This window comes from Lepisosteus oculatus, chromosome 25 (genome assembly GCF_040954835.1).
Source record: "Lepisosteus oculatus isolate fLepOcu1 chromosome 25, fLepOcu1.hap2, whole genome shotgun sequence".
Taxonomy (NCBI): domain Eukaryota; kingdom Metazoa; phylum Chordata; class Actinopteri; order Semionotiformes; family Lepisosteidae; genus Lepisosteus; species Lepisosteus oculatus.
Window position 1 is genome coordinate 6,045,255 of NC_090720.1, and position 14,087 is coordinate 6,059,341.

The window sequence follows — 14,087 nt, forward strand, 5'->3', positions numbered from 1 at the left end:
TTTTGTTTTAATTTGTTGTAGTTGTAGTTTTCAAAATGGATACAGATTGGCTCGAAGAAGATACATCTAGCATGCTGAGGGCTTCACACGAACATTTTAATTAGAAGTGGACTGCTTACAAAACACTGAAGAAAACAGAAATCAGAATTTGTGTTTAGTATATTTATAGTTCTTGATGACTTTAAAGGATATGAAGAGTATTTTCCAGTATAGTGTGCTAGGTGACCATTTTCTGATGGCTTCTCCTGTCTCCCTCTCCCCGTCGCCAGCCCTGAACGACACTGTGGTGGCTCTGAACGGGCAGCAGGCAGTGGAGAGGCCGAAGCCTCATGTCACCCTTCTCCACGAGTATGCCCAGTTCCTGGAAGACTACCAGGACTACGAGGAGGGCGTGGGGGAGCTTCGTGCAGAGAGCACGCTGTCAGAGAAGTTTGGTAAGTGACCCATTAATACGAAGCACTCCCTGCAACCCTGCCATACTCAAGATAGGTGTACAGAATAAATGTTTTTAAGAGGATTTGGAAGGACATTGGAGATGTTGGGAAGGTGTCTGATGTCTTCAGGACCTGCTTTGTAAATTTAACTAACTGTAAGTACAAGGAATTACTGTCTTCTCTCAATGGTCCAATTCAGAAATTCAGCAGGAAAAGCTCTGTGACTTTGGAGGAACTGAGGGGCACATGGGAAACTACAAACTTTTGGGGAAATTAATTCTTGGCTGAAGAAAATAGGAATCTGCAATGAGAAAAGTTCTTATGGTGTCTAGTGTAGGAGATGAGAGGAAGTCATCTGTGTATCTCCCCTTCTCTGTCTCCCAGTGTGCCTGGATAACACTTTCGGCCATGACTGCAGCCTGACCTGTGAGGACTGCACTAACGAAGGAGTTTGCACTCCTGAGAGGGATGGCTGTGACTGTCCTGATGGCTGGACAGGGATTATCTGCAACCAGAGTGAGTCCCGGCCTCACACACTGCCTGCACACACGTGCCGTAACGTCTGAGAAAATAAATAATTTTGAGAAACAACCTTCTCTTTCCTCCACAGCCTGCCCAGAGGGCACCTTTGGTAGGAACTGCTCCTTCTCCTGTAAGTGTAAGAACGGAGGCACCTGTGACCCCGTGACCGGCCACTGTCGCTGCCCCCCTGGTGTCAGTGGAGACATGTGCCAGGACGGTAAGTGTTTGAGATTGCGTTCCTTCATCGCATATCAGTCCTGTCATGGTTCTGGTTCTGGAAGGGCACTGTCCAGCAGGTTCTCTTTAAGTCACAAAAATCTTTAAGAACTGGGAAAAGGCTGTTACACTGACCCAGTTAAGCCCATATTTAGCAGCACTGAGCAGTTAAGAGTTGAGCCCATCAGGAATGAAACCCTGAAAGAAACGGCATCCCTTCAGGACCAGGATTGGACAGCTCACAGGGGTTCAGTTTCAATGTCAAGGGCTCAGAAAGGAACAGAGAGTTTTTTGAACACGTAGATGTGAAACTTGGCATTTCTCATTTGCAGGCTGTCCGAAGGGCTTCTATGGGAAGTACTGCAATAAAAAGTGTAACTGTGCCAACAACGGGCGCTGCCACCGCACTTATGGGGCCTGTCTGTGTGACCCTGGGCTGTACGGGAGGTTCTGCCACCTGCGTAAGTGACATAGCACACCATCTCTCTTCTTCTCAGACCTACTGTAAGTTTGATGTCTCATGTGAAGGCCAGCATCTCCTATAGCTCTCTGTCCCCCTACTGGGGCATGAGTGATTAGTTATGTCCACCTACTGGTACACCAGCTCCAGGAACCCCCTGGAGGAGCTCCCAGCTTCTGGGATCTAACAAGATGAAGCTAGACAGGTAACACTGCTGTCATGGTCAATAGGCTGAAAATCCGTCTAACTGTACGTTCTACCTTTCAATTAAAAATGAATCCAAATCCTGTGGATCTCCAGGGAAAGGGGGTTCTGCTGTAGACCTAACCTCTTCCCTTCATCTCTCTGTGTCTCTGATTGCTTCTGTCTCTACAGCATGTCCGAAGTGGGCCTTTGGGCCAGGCTGTTCAGAGGAGTGTCAGTGTGTTCAACAAAACACCCTGGAGTGCCATCGGCGCCATGGCACCTGCATCTGCAAGCCTGGCTACCATGGCAACACGTGCCAAGAAGGTCGGCACCTATGCGGAGGGGTCAAGGGGTTAGGGGGTCTGGGGGAGTAGGATAGGCCTCGGTAAAGAGAGATTTGTTAATAGTACAGCTTTAAAAGGTCAGGATTGTGCTTACTTTAGAGCTATGTTTAGTCTGCTTTTAGTGCTTTTAGTCTTTAAGAATAGCAAGACAGGAATTATAAATCATGGTTGAAGAAGTTCCAGTAGAGAGCTGCGTCAGCATACACTGGCTGCCAAGGAGCAGGTAAAGGTTTATTCCATAATGAAAGGAAAAGAGAGGCACCATGTTTTGGTTATGGAGCCTTCTTCAGGTGTCACGCTCCACAGCCAAAACATTGTGTCTCTTTTCTTTTTCTTTCAGCTTGGAATAAACCTTTACCTGTTCCATTATAAACCATGGTATTACCAATGCCCATAGGTATGTTTTTGTCACCATCTTCTCTGACAATTTAAATTTAGCTCTAAAAAAGATATTGTAATTCTCTTCTAGCCTAGGTAAGAGAAGCCTAATCCTTTGGTCTCTCCTAGGGGCTACAGAGGAATAGGACGCAGTTTTGACCACCTGTTGTTTTTATTTTTATGTTTTGTTGGCTTTGCTTGCCATTTCAGAATGCAGTGCTGGTTTCTACGGCACCAGCTGCAAGAGGAAGTGTGCGTGTGCGCCGGGCGTGGCCTGTGATCATGTGACAGGGGAGTGTAAGAGACAGTGTCCCGCGGGGCTTCACGGGGAGAACTGCGATCAAGGTGGGTGCAGCTCTAAAGATGGCACAATGGCTGGATGCAAGGGGGTGGTGTTGGTGGTGGGCATTTACCCTTGCCTTGCTGTACAACCTTGTAAAATAACTTACAACCTGATTTAGCTCTTACTTAACCAGATACATTAATCAATAATAACCAGAAACACTAAATCACCGAACAAGAGGATCGCAGAAATGTTGTTATCATCTTCTAAGAAGATAGAATACTCTGGGAGCCCAGGAGCAGTTGATTGCTTGAGCACCACCTGAGCAGCTGTCAGACAGACCAAGACTTTCTGGGACACTTAACTGTGCCGTTGTTGGGCCAGAGACTGAGGCCTCTCGAGGGTCGGGATAGTTCCTGCAGTTTGGGTAGAAAATGAAGATCCTAGAAAGCAGTTTTGTTGAGGCTGGGTGTTTGCATCAGCTGTGTAGTAACTTCAGCAAGAACTGGGAACGTCTAAACCAGATGGTCCGCTATAGTGGTCCAGTGTCCAAACCCCATGGCACTCCTATGTGTTTCTCACAGGGAATACTGTATCATAAATACACTGTATTTGCTTGTTAGTGTCTGTGAAATCTTGGGATGCCTGTGGTCTCGGCATCGTCAGTGACAGATTCCAGTCTTCTGAGATCAAGCACTTGCTTTGGCAGTTGTGCCAGATATCCAGAGTTTATTTGTGGGTTTTTTTTTCCACGGACATGCTGAACTGTTGCATATGACACGTCGGAGGTCGAGACAGAGGTCAGACTCCTTTTTTTAAAAGACATTTTTTAGCCTCTACTGAAGTTGACAGTTTCACATGGGAAATGAAATAGAATTGTTGCACATTTGTTGAACACACACCCATCAGCCTTGTTCATTATGGGAATGAGAACTTAAGATCTGTATCTGTAGTAATTCCTGAGACAAACCATGCACACTGTTCACAACAAACAGTACATGCTTAAATGGGAGCATGAAAGTTAGGTCCCTTTGACCATTGCCCTTTGTCAGGAGTTAATTAATTCGTTTTGTGAATAAACCTCCATGTACTGTACTATGGATTGCCACGCAAAGACCAAAGGGAAAAAAATCAATAAAAAGGAGCAGAATCTCTTAACACTAGTTAGTGTTTTTCTGCGAGACAAATCCTGGACAAGTTTAGATTCTGATGGGCTTCAATAAGACTGGCCATTCTGCTGCTATAAATAAACAGCATGGGCAGAAATATACCCATGACCCCTTTTAAATGGCCTAGCGTTTGACCTGATAGAGTGTTCAATTGCCACATGAGTGGCATGTTTGCAGAAGGGCAGGCTCCGGAGAGACCTGGAAGTGAGATTCTTTTTCCTCCAGTGGACGTTTGCCTCTGTCCCTCACTCTCGTCCTTCACCCACCGAAATCTCCTCTCTCTCTCGGTGGAGAGTCTCTGCCTTCTGCCGGGAGCAACCTGGAGCCCAGAGCCAAGGTGTCCTGTTCTAATCACCAGGCTCCATTAAGGAAATTGGACATATCCAATCAGGGGTATTTTAAAAGCAATTGTGAGTTCCCTTTGGGAAGAGGGAGGTCAAACCGGAAATAACAGGAATATTTTTACAGAAACGCTGTGCTGGCTTCTAGGGCCCTGCGCCTGGAAGCCATTAAGCGATCAGAGATGTGCATCTGTCATCAATTAGGAACAACGGGGAATGAAGGGAGCTCTGTAGGCCCTTTCTTTCCTTAATTCCATCTCATTTACTTAACTTTTGTTTTGTAATTCATACGCTTTGAGACACTTTTGGTTTGGAAGGCCTGACCCCGAGATAGGAAGGCACAGCAGGGAAATGCTTCCCTTGCGGTGGCAGGTCGATTTCATCCATCTTCTCTTTCCCCATCTCGTGTGACTCGTGTGACTGCCCATGACCCCCTGCCTTGCCAGCCTCACTGCTGCCTGCCCTGGCGCCGCCTCTCAGACTCCTGGTCTGCGAAAGACGGCGTGTGCCAGGGGACCACTTTGGTAGGAAGAGAGAAGCTTCCTGAAATTCTGCTCTCCAGAATTCCTGCAGTGTAAGTCGGCCTGTGCGACCAGCTGTCTTTTCACAGCTGTTCATAGTATAGCTGTGAAAGTCAGAAAACCCACAGATGGCATGGACAGCTACAGGCATCACCAGAGGACAGTGACATCACTGAAACCTCCAGGAGGTGTACGGTGCATTCCTGTAAGATTCCCAGCTCCCCCTGAATTGTGTTGTGTTGCTGTCCACGCGGGTTTGTTCATCGTGATCCTGAACACATACAGTAAACGCCATAGGAAACTCCTCATTGCACCAGGTGCAGTTTTCTTAATGCAGTCGTTTGACTAGGCCAACTAACTTTAAACATACTCATATGTTTCAAACCAGACCTCCTACACATTGTATATGTATTAGATAGATATGAAACCTAACTATTAAGGTCTGTTATATAATCTGCTATAATCTGTTATATTAATAATATCTATTAGTATCTTATCTATTAATGTCTAATCAGTTATACTGTAGTAATGATCTATTATTAGTTAGGTCTCAGTGCCAACTGCCACTCAGACCCTAGAAGCATCTTTGTTAATTTCACGTGCTGCCATTAGTCAATATTCGTTAAGATGGATTTCCATTTTTTTCCCACTTTTGCCTTATTTTCCTATGCGTTTGTTAACGGCCAGTCTTTTACAGCTTATCTTTAAAAAAAAAATCTCACGTTTTAAACAATATTCTTTGCTTTTTAAGAAGTAGTTTCAGGAAGTTCAAGAAACGGTTTGCAGGAAAAAAAAAACAGGAAAATCTAGCCCTAAAAAATGGAATGTTCTTAGAAATTAAAATGCATCAAAAACAATGTCATTTTAACGTGAGAACCTGCTTAGAAACACTTTCAAAGTTGCAAATAAAATGTTCTACTTCATGTGCAGCTCAAAAAGAAAGTAAGTTACAGAATGTGCTGTACTTTGGAACACAATTTAGGGGCCCGGGGTGCTTCTTAATGAGTCGGGGGGGGCAAATTACAAGTCTGAATATTAATGCTGCTCAAAAGTATTTTGATGGGCAGAGGGAAAATTGGGTGATACTAGATACTGTATACCCCTTCACTCACCTAGCACGGGACTAAGACTGCATTTGTTATTCCTTCCTGTTGTACTTATATTTACTTCTGAAGATAAGTGTTTCTTTAGAAACCTGTGCTACAGTGTAAACTTCATCCTGATTAACTAAAGTGCTCTGAGAAGATGCAGACCATGATGGAGGAATGACGCCCACCATGATCTTTTTCTCACTGTCACTGGTGAGCCTTGTTCTCTCCTATGCTCGTCCGACAGAGTGTCCGGCAGGGACCTTTGGAGAAAACTGTGCCCAGGCCTGTGACTGCTCGGGGGCTCCGTGTGACAGAGTGACTGGAGAGTGCCACTGCGCAGCTGGGAGAACTGGAGAGCGCTGTGAGGCAGGTGAGGAGCCGGGAAACTCAGAATGTGAGGGAGAGAGGGTGATGGCAGAGGTGGAGTGTTGTCATGTAGCTGCTGAATTATTTATCATATTTGACTACTGATAAAAATACCCTTGGGCTGGTAGGCATTTGGTACTGTATATCTGTGTAAGATAAACACTGGAGTGTCTCCTCTTGTCACCTCAAAATACGAGGTTGTATGAGAGTGCAAAAGCCACCTTCCAGAATGACTAAAGAAAATTCCCAGCAGGCACTGTCCACCAACCATGGACATCATCATGTTTCCACCTTCCCACAATTCATTCTGGTCTTGGAGTTTGAAGAGGGATCCCAAACAAGAAAACACTTTTAACTTGCTTATACAACATAACTTGGAAATCAAGACTAGAAAAAACGAATTCAAAAGTAAATTCAGTGTTTCACAGTAGAATCACTAGAATATTGGCACAGTTTTTCTAACATGCAAGTCTAAATTTGTCTACTGAGTTATCTTCAAGATCTGGGGAGAGAATGAGTTTTGTTCTGTGCGAAAAGCAGACAGCATTAGGAGTCTTGGCCAAATTCACCTCGTCTGACTGATTGACGCCCTGATGTCAAAAGCATATAAAGTAAATGTGATTGACAATATATTATATTTGATCCCTTTTAAGGCAATTTGCCATCAAATATACTAAGTGCAGCAACATATTTAATGTTAAGCGGCATTTGTTGTATTCCTGTGGAAGGCTGATTGCTTGCCATCAGCTGAGCTGCGCATTGCTTATTTTTCTTCTCAACTGGAAGTGTACTAATGGGTCCTAATGAGTTTCATCTGTTTCCAGCTCTGACCTAGAAGCAGGAGCAATGTGGGATCTGTAGTGGAGCTGTCAGCTCCCTTACACAGGGACTCCCCTACTGATAAGACAGAACACAATCGGAGAATATTGAGGAAGGGGCGGAAGAAAGAGGCTCTTCCAACTTGTTGATCTTGTCGTAATGTGAGCAGGGATTTCAGGAGCTGTCCTTTGGTGCCAGAGATCTGTCTGTCAGACTCCAGAGGAGACAGAGCCTGTGTTTTCTTTGGCTGGGTGTGGCTAAAGTGAAGACACATTACAGAATATGCAACCAAAAACCCTTGCAGAGATTTCAGGATCATGTCCGAATCCCTCTCATCTTATTGAGTAGATGTGACACTGATCGGGAGAATTAGGAGAGCTCGCCAATTAATCACTCTCAAAATGTGCCTTATAAAATAGCTTCAGATCTGTGTCAATGGACTTTTTATTGTAGGTCATTAAAAATGCTTATCAAACTATGTTGTTCCTTTATTTCTTAAAAATGATCTAAAGAATGCAGCCTTTCAACAGCACACCCATTTGGCTTGTTTTGCTTTGATCTTTCCGATCTTTCAAGCAAATACTTTGCACTCTGCCTCTTTCAGTGCTTGAACAATGATCGCTCAGCGGTTTTGGTTTTCTGTAGCTGTGAGGTTCTGTAGTTCAGGTAGTAATGGAATAACATGCCTAATCTTTTCCAACTGTATTTCCAGAAGTCTCTTTGCCAAAAGGTTAGGGAGCACCTTGGAGTTCGGAGCAGAAAGTCTAGCAGTGGCACGTGTCGTCTGTAATCATTCGAAAGGAGACGTCACCCTTGAGATCCCTGAGAGGAACAGCAGGGGAAAGAGGCAGAGCGTGACAGGGCCAGCTAACGTGTGCTTTCCACTGTGTGCAGACTGCGAGGAGGGGCGCTGGGGTGCGGGGTGCCTGCAGTCCTGTCCTACTTGTGAGAATGGAGGGACCTGTGACAGGCAGAATGGCACTTGCCTCTGCCCACCTGGGTACATTGGCACACTGTGCCAGAGTGGTACGTACCCAAGTCTTGTTGAGCAACTCCCCAGTGCGACACTTCCTTTGTCTGCAGCTGAGAACGGGGCGAGGCAAATCCACAGCTCATAAATGCAAACCGTATTACAGAATACGGACCAATTCTATAGTTTTCAGTCTGTAGGGCACAGACTTTATAATACCTGCCACAAGCGTGTCCCATTTTCTAGGTTTGTCTTTCTATATATTGGTATTAGCTGTTCTTAGCCAAATATTTGTATGCTCCTTTAACAGCTCTGAGTACACATATTTGTTTTGTCAATAGAAAGGTCTTTGTTATATGTTTTTAAAAGTTATAGAAACTAAATTTGTCTTAAACAGCCATGAAATGTTGCATTCTTTCAAACATGTTCTTTGATTAGGTGAAAGCGTGATTCAGTGCCGTACAATCGTGGGAAATGTATGGAAATGCAGTGGAAATTGTGGTGTCTCAATGGAAATAAAAGCAAATAACACTTACAGTAGGCGTGGGTCAATTTAAACAGACGTCGATAAAGGCTGCTTATGGATGGATTGCTTAAACACCTGAATGTTTATTCTTTTGTAGTGTGCCCATTGGGTCGGTATGGCCAAGGATGCCAACTGCGCTGTGTGTGTGAAAACAGTGGGCACTGCCACCCTGTCTCCGGGCGTTGCACCTGTGCCCCTGGATGGACTGGGCACAACTGCCAGAGAGGTACGGATGGCTCAGGGCTTTTTTCTCTCCTGCACTGTGAGGTCTTCTTGCCCACCCCAAGCACCACAACACAACCTCTGTTGCTGCTCCCTGCCCCAGCAAAAAAAGTGCAGTATTCCAGAATCTTTCAGCTGTAGTATACTTTAACGAGCGGGAGCTGTTCTGCTTCGTGACCTGGTTTTCTGTAATATTGAAAGGTTTTTGGCAGAACCGGTCAGGGGCCATGTAAGAAAAGCACATGTTCTCTCCAAGCCCCGATCAAATTGGATTTTTAGTCCACCCGGTGACTGCAAAATAAAAAAATGATTTCTTCATGGCAGCTATTTGTTAGCAAGTGGGTTACCTTCTGCCCCAAGCACACTCTCCATCAAGCCAGGAGGTGGTCATCTCCAATCGGGATCTTCCCTCAGGTCATTTCTGGCAATCCTGTTGCCTCAGAGCTTGACTTGCATAGCACAGGGGTGGACTGGGTGTGGCTCGGGATGGGTCGGGCGCGGGAGACGGCGCTGAGCTAATGCTGGCTTGTGCTCTCTGCATTGCAGCCTGCGACGTGGGCCGCTGGGGGGCGGACTGCGCCAGCCCCTGCGACTGCGGGGACAGCGGCGGCAGCTGCGACGCGGTGACGGGGGACTGCGTCTGCGAGGCGGGGTTCGCCGGCGCGCGCTGCGATCAGAGTGCGTGGGCTGGCCGGGATCGCATTCGCTCTTGGTGTGGGGTGGCAAAACACCCCGGGCAATTTAAAGACATCCTGTTTCCCAGGTCTCCCTAGCTAATGGCTGATGCTGCACAGACTTAGAAGAAACTTAGACCCCCTGAACATGTGTATGTGGCTTCTACATCTGAAAGCAGGGATTAAATTCAGATCAGGGTCTCCTTAATCAAGGCACTCATCGTATTATGAGAACCAGTCTTAATTTGTCCTCCCCTCTGCACACTTCCAGCTTTTTAAGAAGCTCAGCCTCTAATATTTGAATTGTCTTCATTTTGCTACCCAGAATGCACTGCGGGCTCTTTCGGCCCGGGCTGTCGCTACCAGTGCCAGTGCAACAACAGGGCGGCATGTGACCATGTGAGCGGGGCCTGCACCTGCCTGGCGGGGTGGACCGGAACATACTGCGAAAGGCGTGAGTCACCTTCTGCCGGGAATAGCCGAGACACTGGAGCTGGAAAACTCTCCTTGTAGAACGCATCTGCATTCTCACAGTGCTTTCACAACAGGGCAGTTGCCTTACTGCAAGAGAAATAATGCCACACAGTGGAGCTGAAGAAATGTGACGAGCAGTGGACAGTGCTGTTGCAGTTCAGCAGGCTTCAGTAGAGTTCAACAGAATGAATCTCCAGCACAGGAGTCTCCTTTGAAAGTCACGTTGGAGTCAACTGGAGGTTTTGCATTAAGCGCCTGGACTTCCATCATTGTGGTTGCTAATGTTATAAATATTTTAATAAAGTTCTCCTTTGGAGTGCATTTATTTTACATGCATTCATGTCTTCTGCACTATTATACAGTATCTACAGAACTTCAACATTGAATTTCCACATTTTCCAACAAATGGGGGACTTTCTGATAAGCAAACTCTTTGCCTGTAGCTCCTACAGTCTTTTGTGTTCTCCTGCAGCCTGTCCTGAAGGGTTCTATGGTGTGGAGTGTCGGGAGATGTGCCGCTGTCTGAACGGCGGGCGCTGTGATCACCTGAGTGGGGCGTGCCTGTGCCCTGCCGGTTGGGTTGGCCCACAATGCAACCACAGTGAGTCCAGCAGCAGGCCCTCTGGCGCCCCTGCCACCTCCGTAATCAACACCCAGTGAGGATGAGTGTGAACATGCACTGCACACAGCAGCTGTTAGGAGTTTCAAAGGTGCATGCCTGCTAGGGCAACCTCTTTGAAGGCTATTGTACAAAGATGCACAGGACTCGAGCTCCATCTTCATCTTCTAATTAAGCTGGATAACTGAAGCGAACAAGTAAGAAAGCATTGCACCTGAATGATCCAACAGTCCGGTCCTTTGCAAACTCAGTACACCGCATATATAAAGGACAGACACACTTTTCCTCACATTTCAGATTTGTACCTCTGATCAGGGCATGTAAATCCTGTTTAATCATATCATGTGTGTTATCTTGCTACAGCGTGCCTGCCTGGTTTTTATGGGGAGGGCTGCAACCAAACCTGTGACTGCCACAATGGTGCCAGCTGTGACCTAGTGACTGGGCAGTGCCACTGTACACCAGGCTGGACCGGGCACAACTGCCAGCAAGGTAGCGACCAACCCCACTGCACCTTGGACTGGGTGTACAGTATCTCCCCTCTGCTGGCGTGGGGCAGGCTGTGAACAGAGCTGCAGAATGAGATCCCGCTGTACTACAGCACGGGAGGATTTTAGGAAATGTCTGCTCTGTTGGCCGCCCTGGCTTATTTTTAAGTGTTTTTTTCCCCCCGAAAGGCCATAGCTAATAAAAGTAAAAGTTATATGCATTCTTGCTTTTATGGTTGTAAAACCAGTCACCACCTTGGAAAGATCTGTGCTGCTGCTAGCTGCTCACTGAACTCCTGGCCACCAAGACGTGACAATTTTGGAATTGTCTCCCCCTGCATGTTCTTTCTCACAGACCCTGCTTATTCAAGTTACAAGTCTCAATCCAGTGGACGCGTTCCCTGGATTGCACTGCAACCTCTTTTAGAACTTTCTGCAAGCTCCGCAAATATATCGTTCCGAGTTCCATCCGAAACCTAATCTGGTAATGAGACTAGCAGCTTGAGTCTTTGTTTTTGGCTGAAGTTACACAGAAGCCATAAGAATGGAAGCTTCACTTGGCTTCTCTCAGTTTGAGATTGCAGCCATGATTCTGACCCAGTATGGGGGCTTGTTGTCCTTCTCAGCCTGTTCACCTGGTTTCCATGGAGCCGACTGCCGCCAGCGCTGCCTGTGTCAAAACGGGGGGTCATGTGACCGCGCTAGTGGCCGTTGCACGTGCCCAGACGGGTGGATGGGGCTGGCCTGCGAACTGGGTAAGTCTGAGCAAAGCGAAAACAAATGAACCAAAATGCGTGTTGCTATTAGAATCCGGAATTTCCTTGCAAAAATCTCCTGCCGAGACTTTGTCAGCTCCGTCCGATCAACTTCAGTTTGTGCCTCTCTCCTGCTGGAGCTCCTGTATTAGTTCCAACATGTCCAGGAAGTTGTTCTCATTAGCTACAGCTCAAGAACTCAGGCGAAACTCCCCTCTTACTCCCCTCGTAAGTGTCTCTGTCTGATGAAAATAGCTCATTATAGCAACAGAAGAAGGGCAGGTGATTGAGGTTTATCTCCTCATGGTCCTGAAAAAACTCAAGGTTATGCTGGATATACTATATCCTGAGCTGAATGGGAAGTATTTCTTCAAGCAAGACCTATTTTTTAATTAATATTGTATTAAAATCTTTTAAACTGGTTCTTGCAAATACTACCCTGGGAGCCTTTTCCTCGAAGGCTTTACTGAGGTAAAGCCATTACTGTAGCTTCATTCCACAGCAAGAGCCACTAACATTTCTGCTGAGCAAATTTGAAGTATCACACAGGACATTGCTCTGCTGTATCTAGCAACTTCATTTGCACCTACTGTAAATAATTATTTTTAAGCATCAGTTGAGATACATAGCACATTATATAATTGTATATATACTTTATAGTGTGTGTACATATGCACTATGTTCACTTGCCAGGACAGTGGCTGATTATCTATCTGCAAACCTAAATTCTCTTGCAGTTATTTATGTTATGCTAAATACAAATTTTCTGAAGTTTCTTTTTAAAAACTCTGGAATGTCTATGACATGTTATGAATCACCACATCAGCTGGTACCCAGCCTTTGCCTCGCAAATAGAAAGAGGAAGTCATTAATTCTAGGCAGACATGCCTCTAGGGACTGCTTCACTGTACTTCTTTTGAAAAATGTTTTGCCTTCGGTAAGTGTAAGAAACAGTTACTGTACTGGAGACAATTTTAAGTTCATCTACAGTAGTTCAGTTTCCAGAGACCTTTTGAATACCTCTCAGAGAAATCAAATACAATAATTTCAGGATAGTCATGAAGTTAACCATGCAATGTCTCATTGTGTGCACTTCACACTAGCTTTCTTTTGCTTTTCAATAATCCTGAATTATTTTTGTTCTTTTATGGCTGCATCCCTGTGCTTTTTGGTAATTTTGACATACAGTAGTTGGTGGTTTTAATGGCTGTAGACGACATGCTCCAGTGCTGAAGCCGACACTGGAGATTTTACAATGCAATTAAGTCAGTCTTTCCCCCCATACATACTTCCTCACATTTTATTGATCCCTGTCTGCGTATTTTAAACTTTTTACAAGCTATAGCAAACCCTGGCTAAATATTTTACTGTAATGTTTCGGCAAAAGGAAACAATTCATTGGTGCCAAACAGTGTTCATAGATCACTGAAGAGCTGAACTAGGAGGCTTGAAAGAGAAACAGTGAACTTGTACCAGCATGGAGAGGGTGACAGAAAAAGAATCACATGAGCTGTGCAGTTTGTGTCCAGTGGATACTGATCATTTTCTGGCTTGGGGTGTAGCACTCCTGCCTCACAGTTCCTGGTTCCCGGGTTCGATTCCAACTTTCACTTGTCTGTGTGGAGTTTGCATGTTCTATTCCTGTCCACATGAGCTTTTGCCAAGTGAGGCAATTTCCTCCCACCTCCCAAAGATTTTGCTGGCTAGGTTAGTTCATATCTCTCAACTGTTCCTGTGTATTTTTGTGCTTATCCTGTGATGGACTTGTGTCCCCCACTGGGAATAAGGGGCTTTCTGATTATGAGTGAATGGATCGATGGTTATTTCCTCCAGGCTATTAAAATGCCAAACCTGTGTATATGCAAACTATCATCCACTTGTCCAAAAGTTCAAGTCCTGTTGTTTCATGTTTCATACTATTGTTTTGCCTCTTTCAGCCTCTCTGTATCTGTCCCTGTCTCCCCTCCCCTGTCTCTCCCCTGACTGCAGAGTGCGCCCCAGGCCGGTTTGGAGCAGACTGCCAGCACAGCTGTGAGTGTGAGAATGGGGGCCAGTGTGACCGTCAGACTGGACAGTGCACCTGTCTCCCGGGGTGGATTGGGGACAAGTGTCAGACAGGTGAGAGCGATGACCTCGGCTGGACAGCTTTCTGAACTCTCGTGACCTGTGCTCAGGAATAAACCCATAAATCTGCACAGCCCAAATCCTTTTCAGCAAAGACAGACAGGT

General features: G+C 45.8%; 1 protein-coding gene across 6 annotated transcripts in view; it reads left to right on the forward strand.

The window, feature by feature from the left end:
- The window catches only part of LOC102683564 (multiple epidermal growth factor-like domains protein 6), a 139,038-nt gene that overhangs the window by 110,919 nt on the left and 14,032 nt on the right, over positions 1–14,087 (forward strand). For all 6 annotated transcript variants that reach the window (XM_069183814.1, XM_069183815.1, XM_069183816.1 and 3 more), the window contains 15 exons: positions 270–434; positions 819–950; positions 1,045–1,173; positions 1,505–1,633; positions 2,008–2,142; positions 2,751–2,885; positions 6,190–6,315; positions 8,025–8,156; positions 8,724–8,852; positions 9,395–9,526; positions 9,848–9,976; positions 10,469–10,597; positions 10,979–11,107; positions 11,730–11,858; positions 13,848–13,976. In XM_069183814.1, the coding sequence (XP_069039915.1) occupies positions 270–434; positions 819–950; positions 1,045–1,173; positions 1,505–1,633; positions 2,008–2,142; positions 2,751–2,885; positions 6,190–6,315; positions 8,025–8,156; positions 8,724–8,852; positions 9,395–9,526; positions 9,848–9,976; positions 10,469–10,597; positions 10,979–11,107; positions 11,730–11,858; positions 13,848–13,976 (1,989 nt within the window). The remainder of the gene's footprint in view (positions 1–269; positions 435–818; positions 951–1,044; positions 1,174–1,504; positions 1,634–2,007; positions 2,143–2,750; positions 2,886–6,189; positions 6,316–8,024; positions 8,157–8,723; positions 8,853–9,394; positions 9,527–9,847; positions 9,977–10,468; positions 10,598–10,978; positions 11,108–11,729; positions 11,859–13,847; positions 13,977–14,087) is intronic.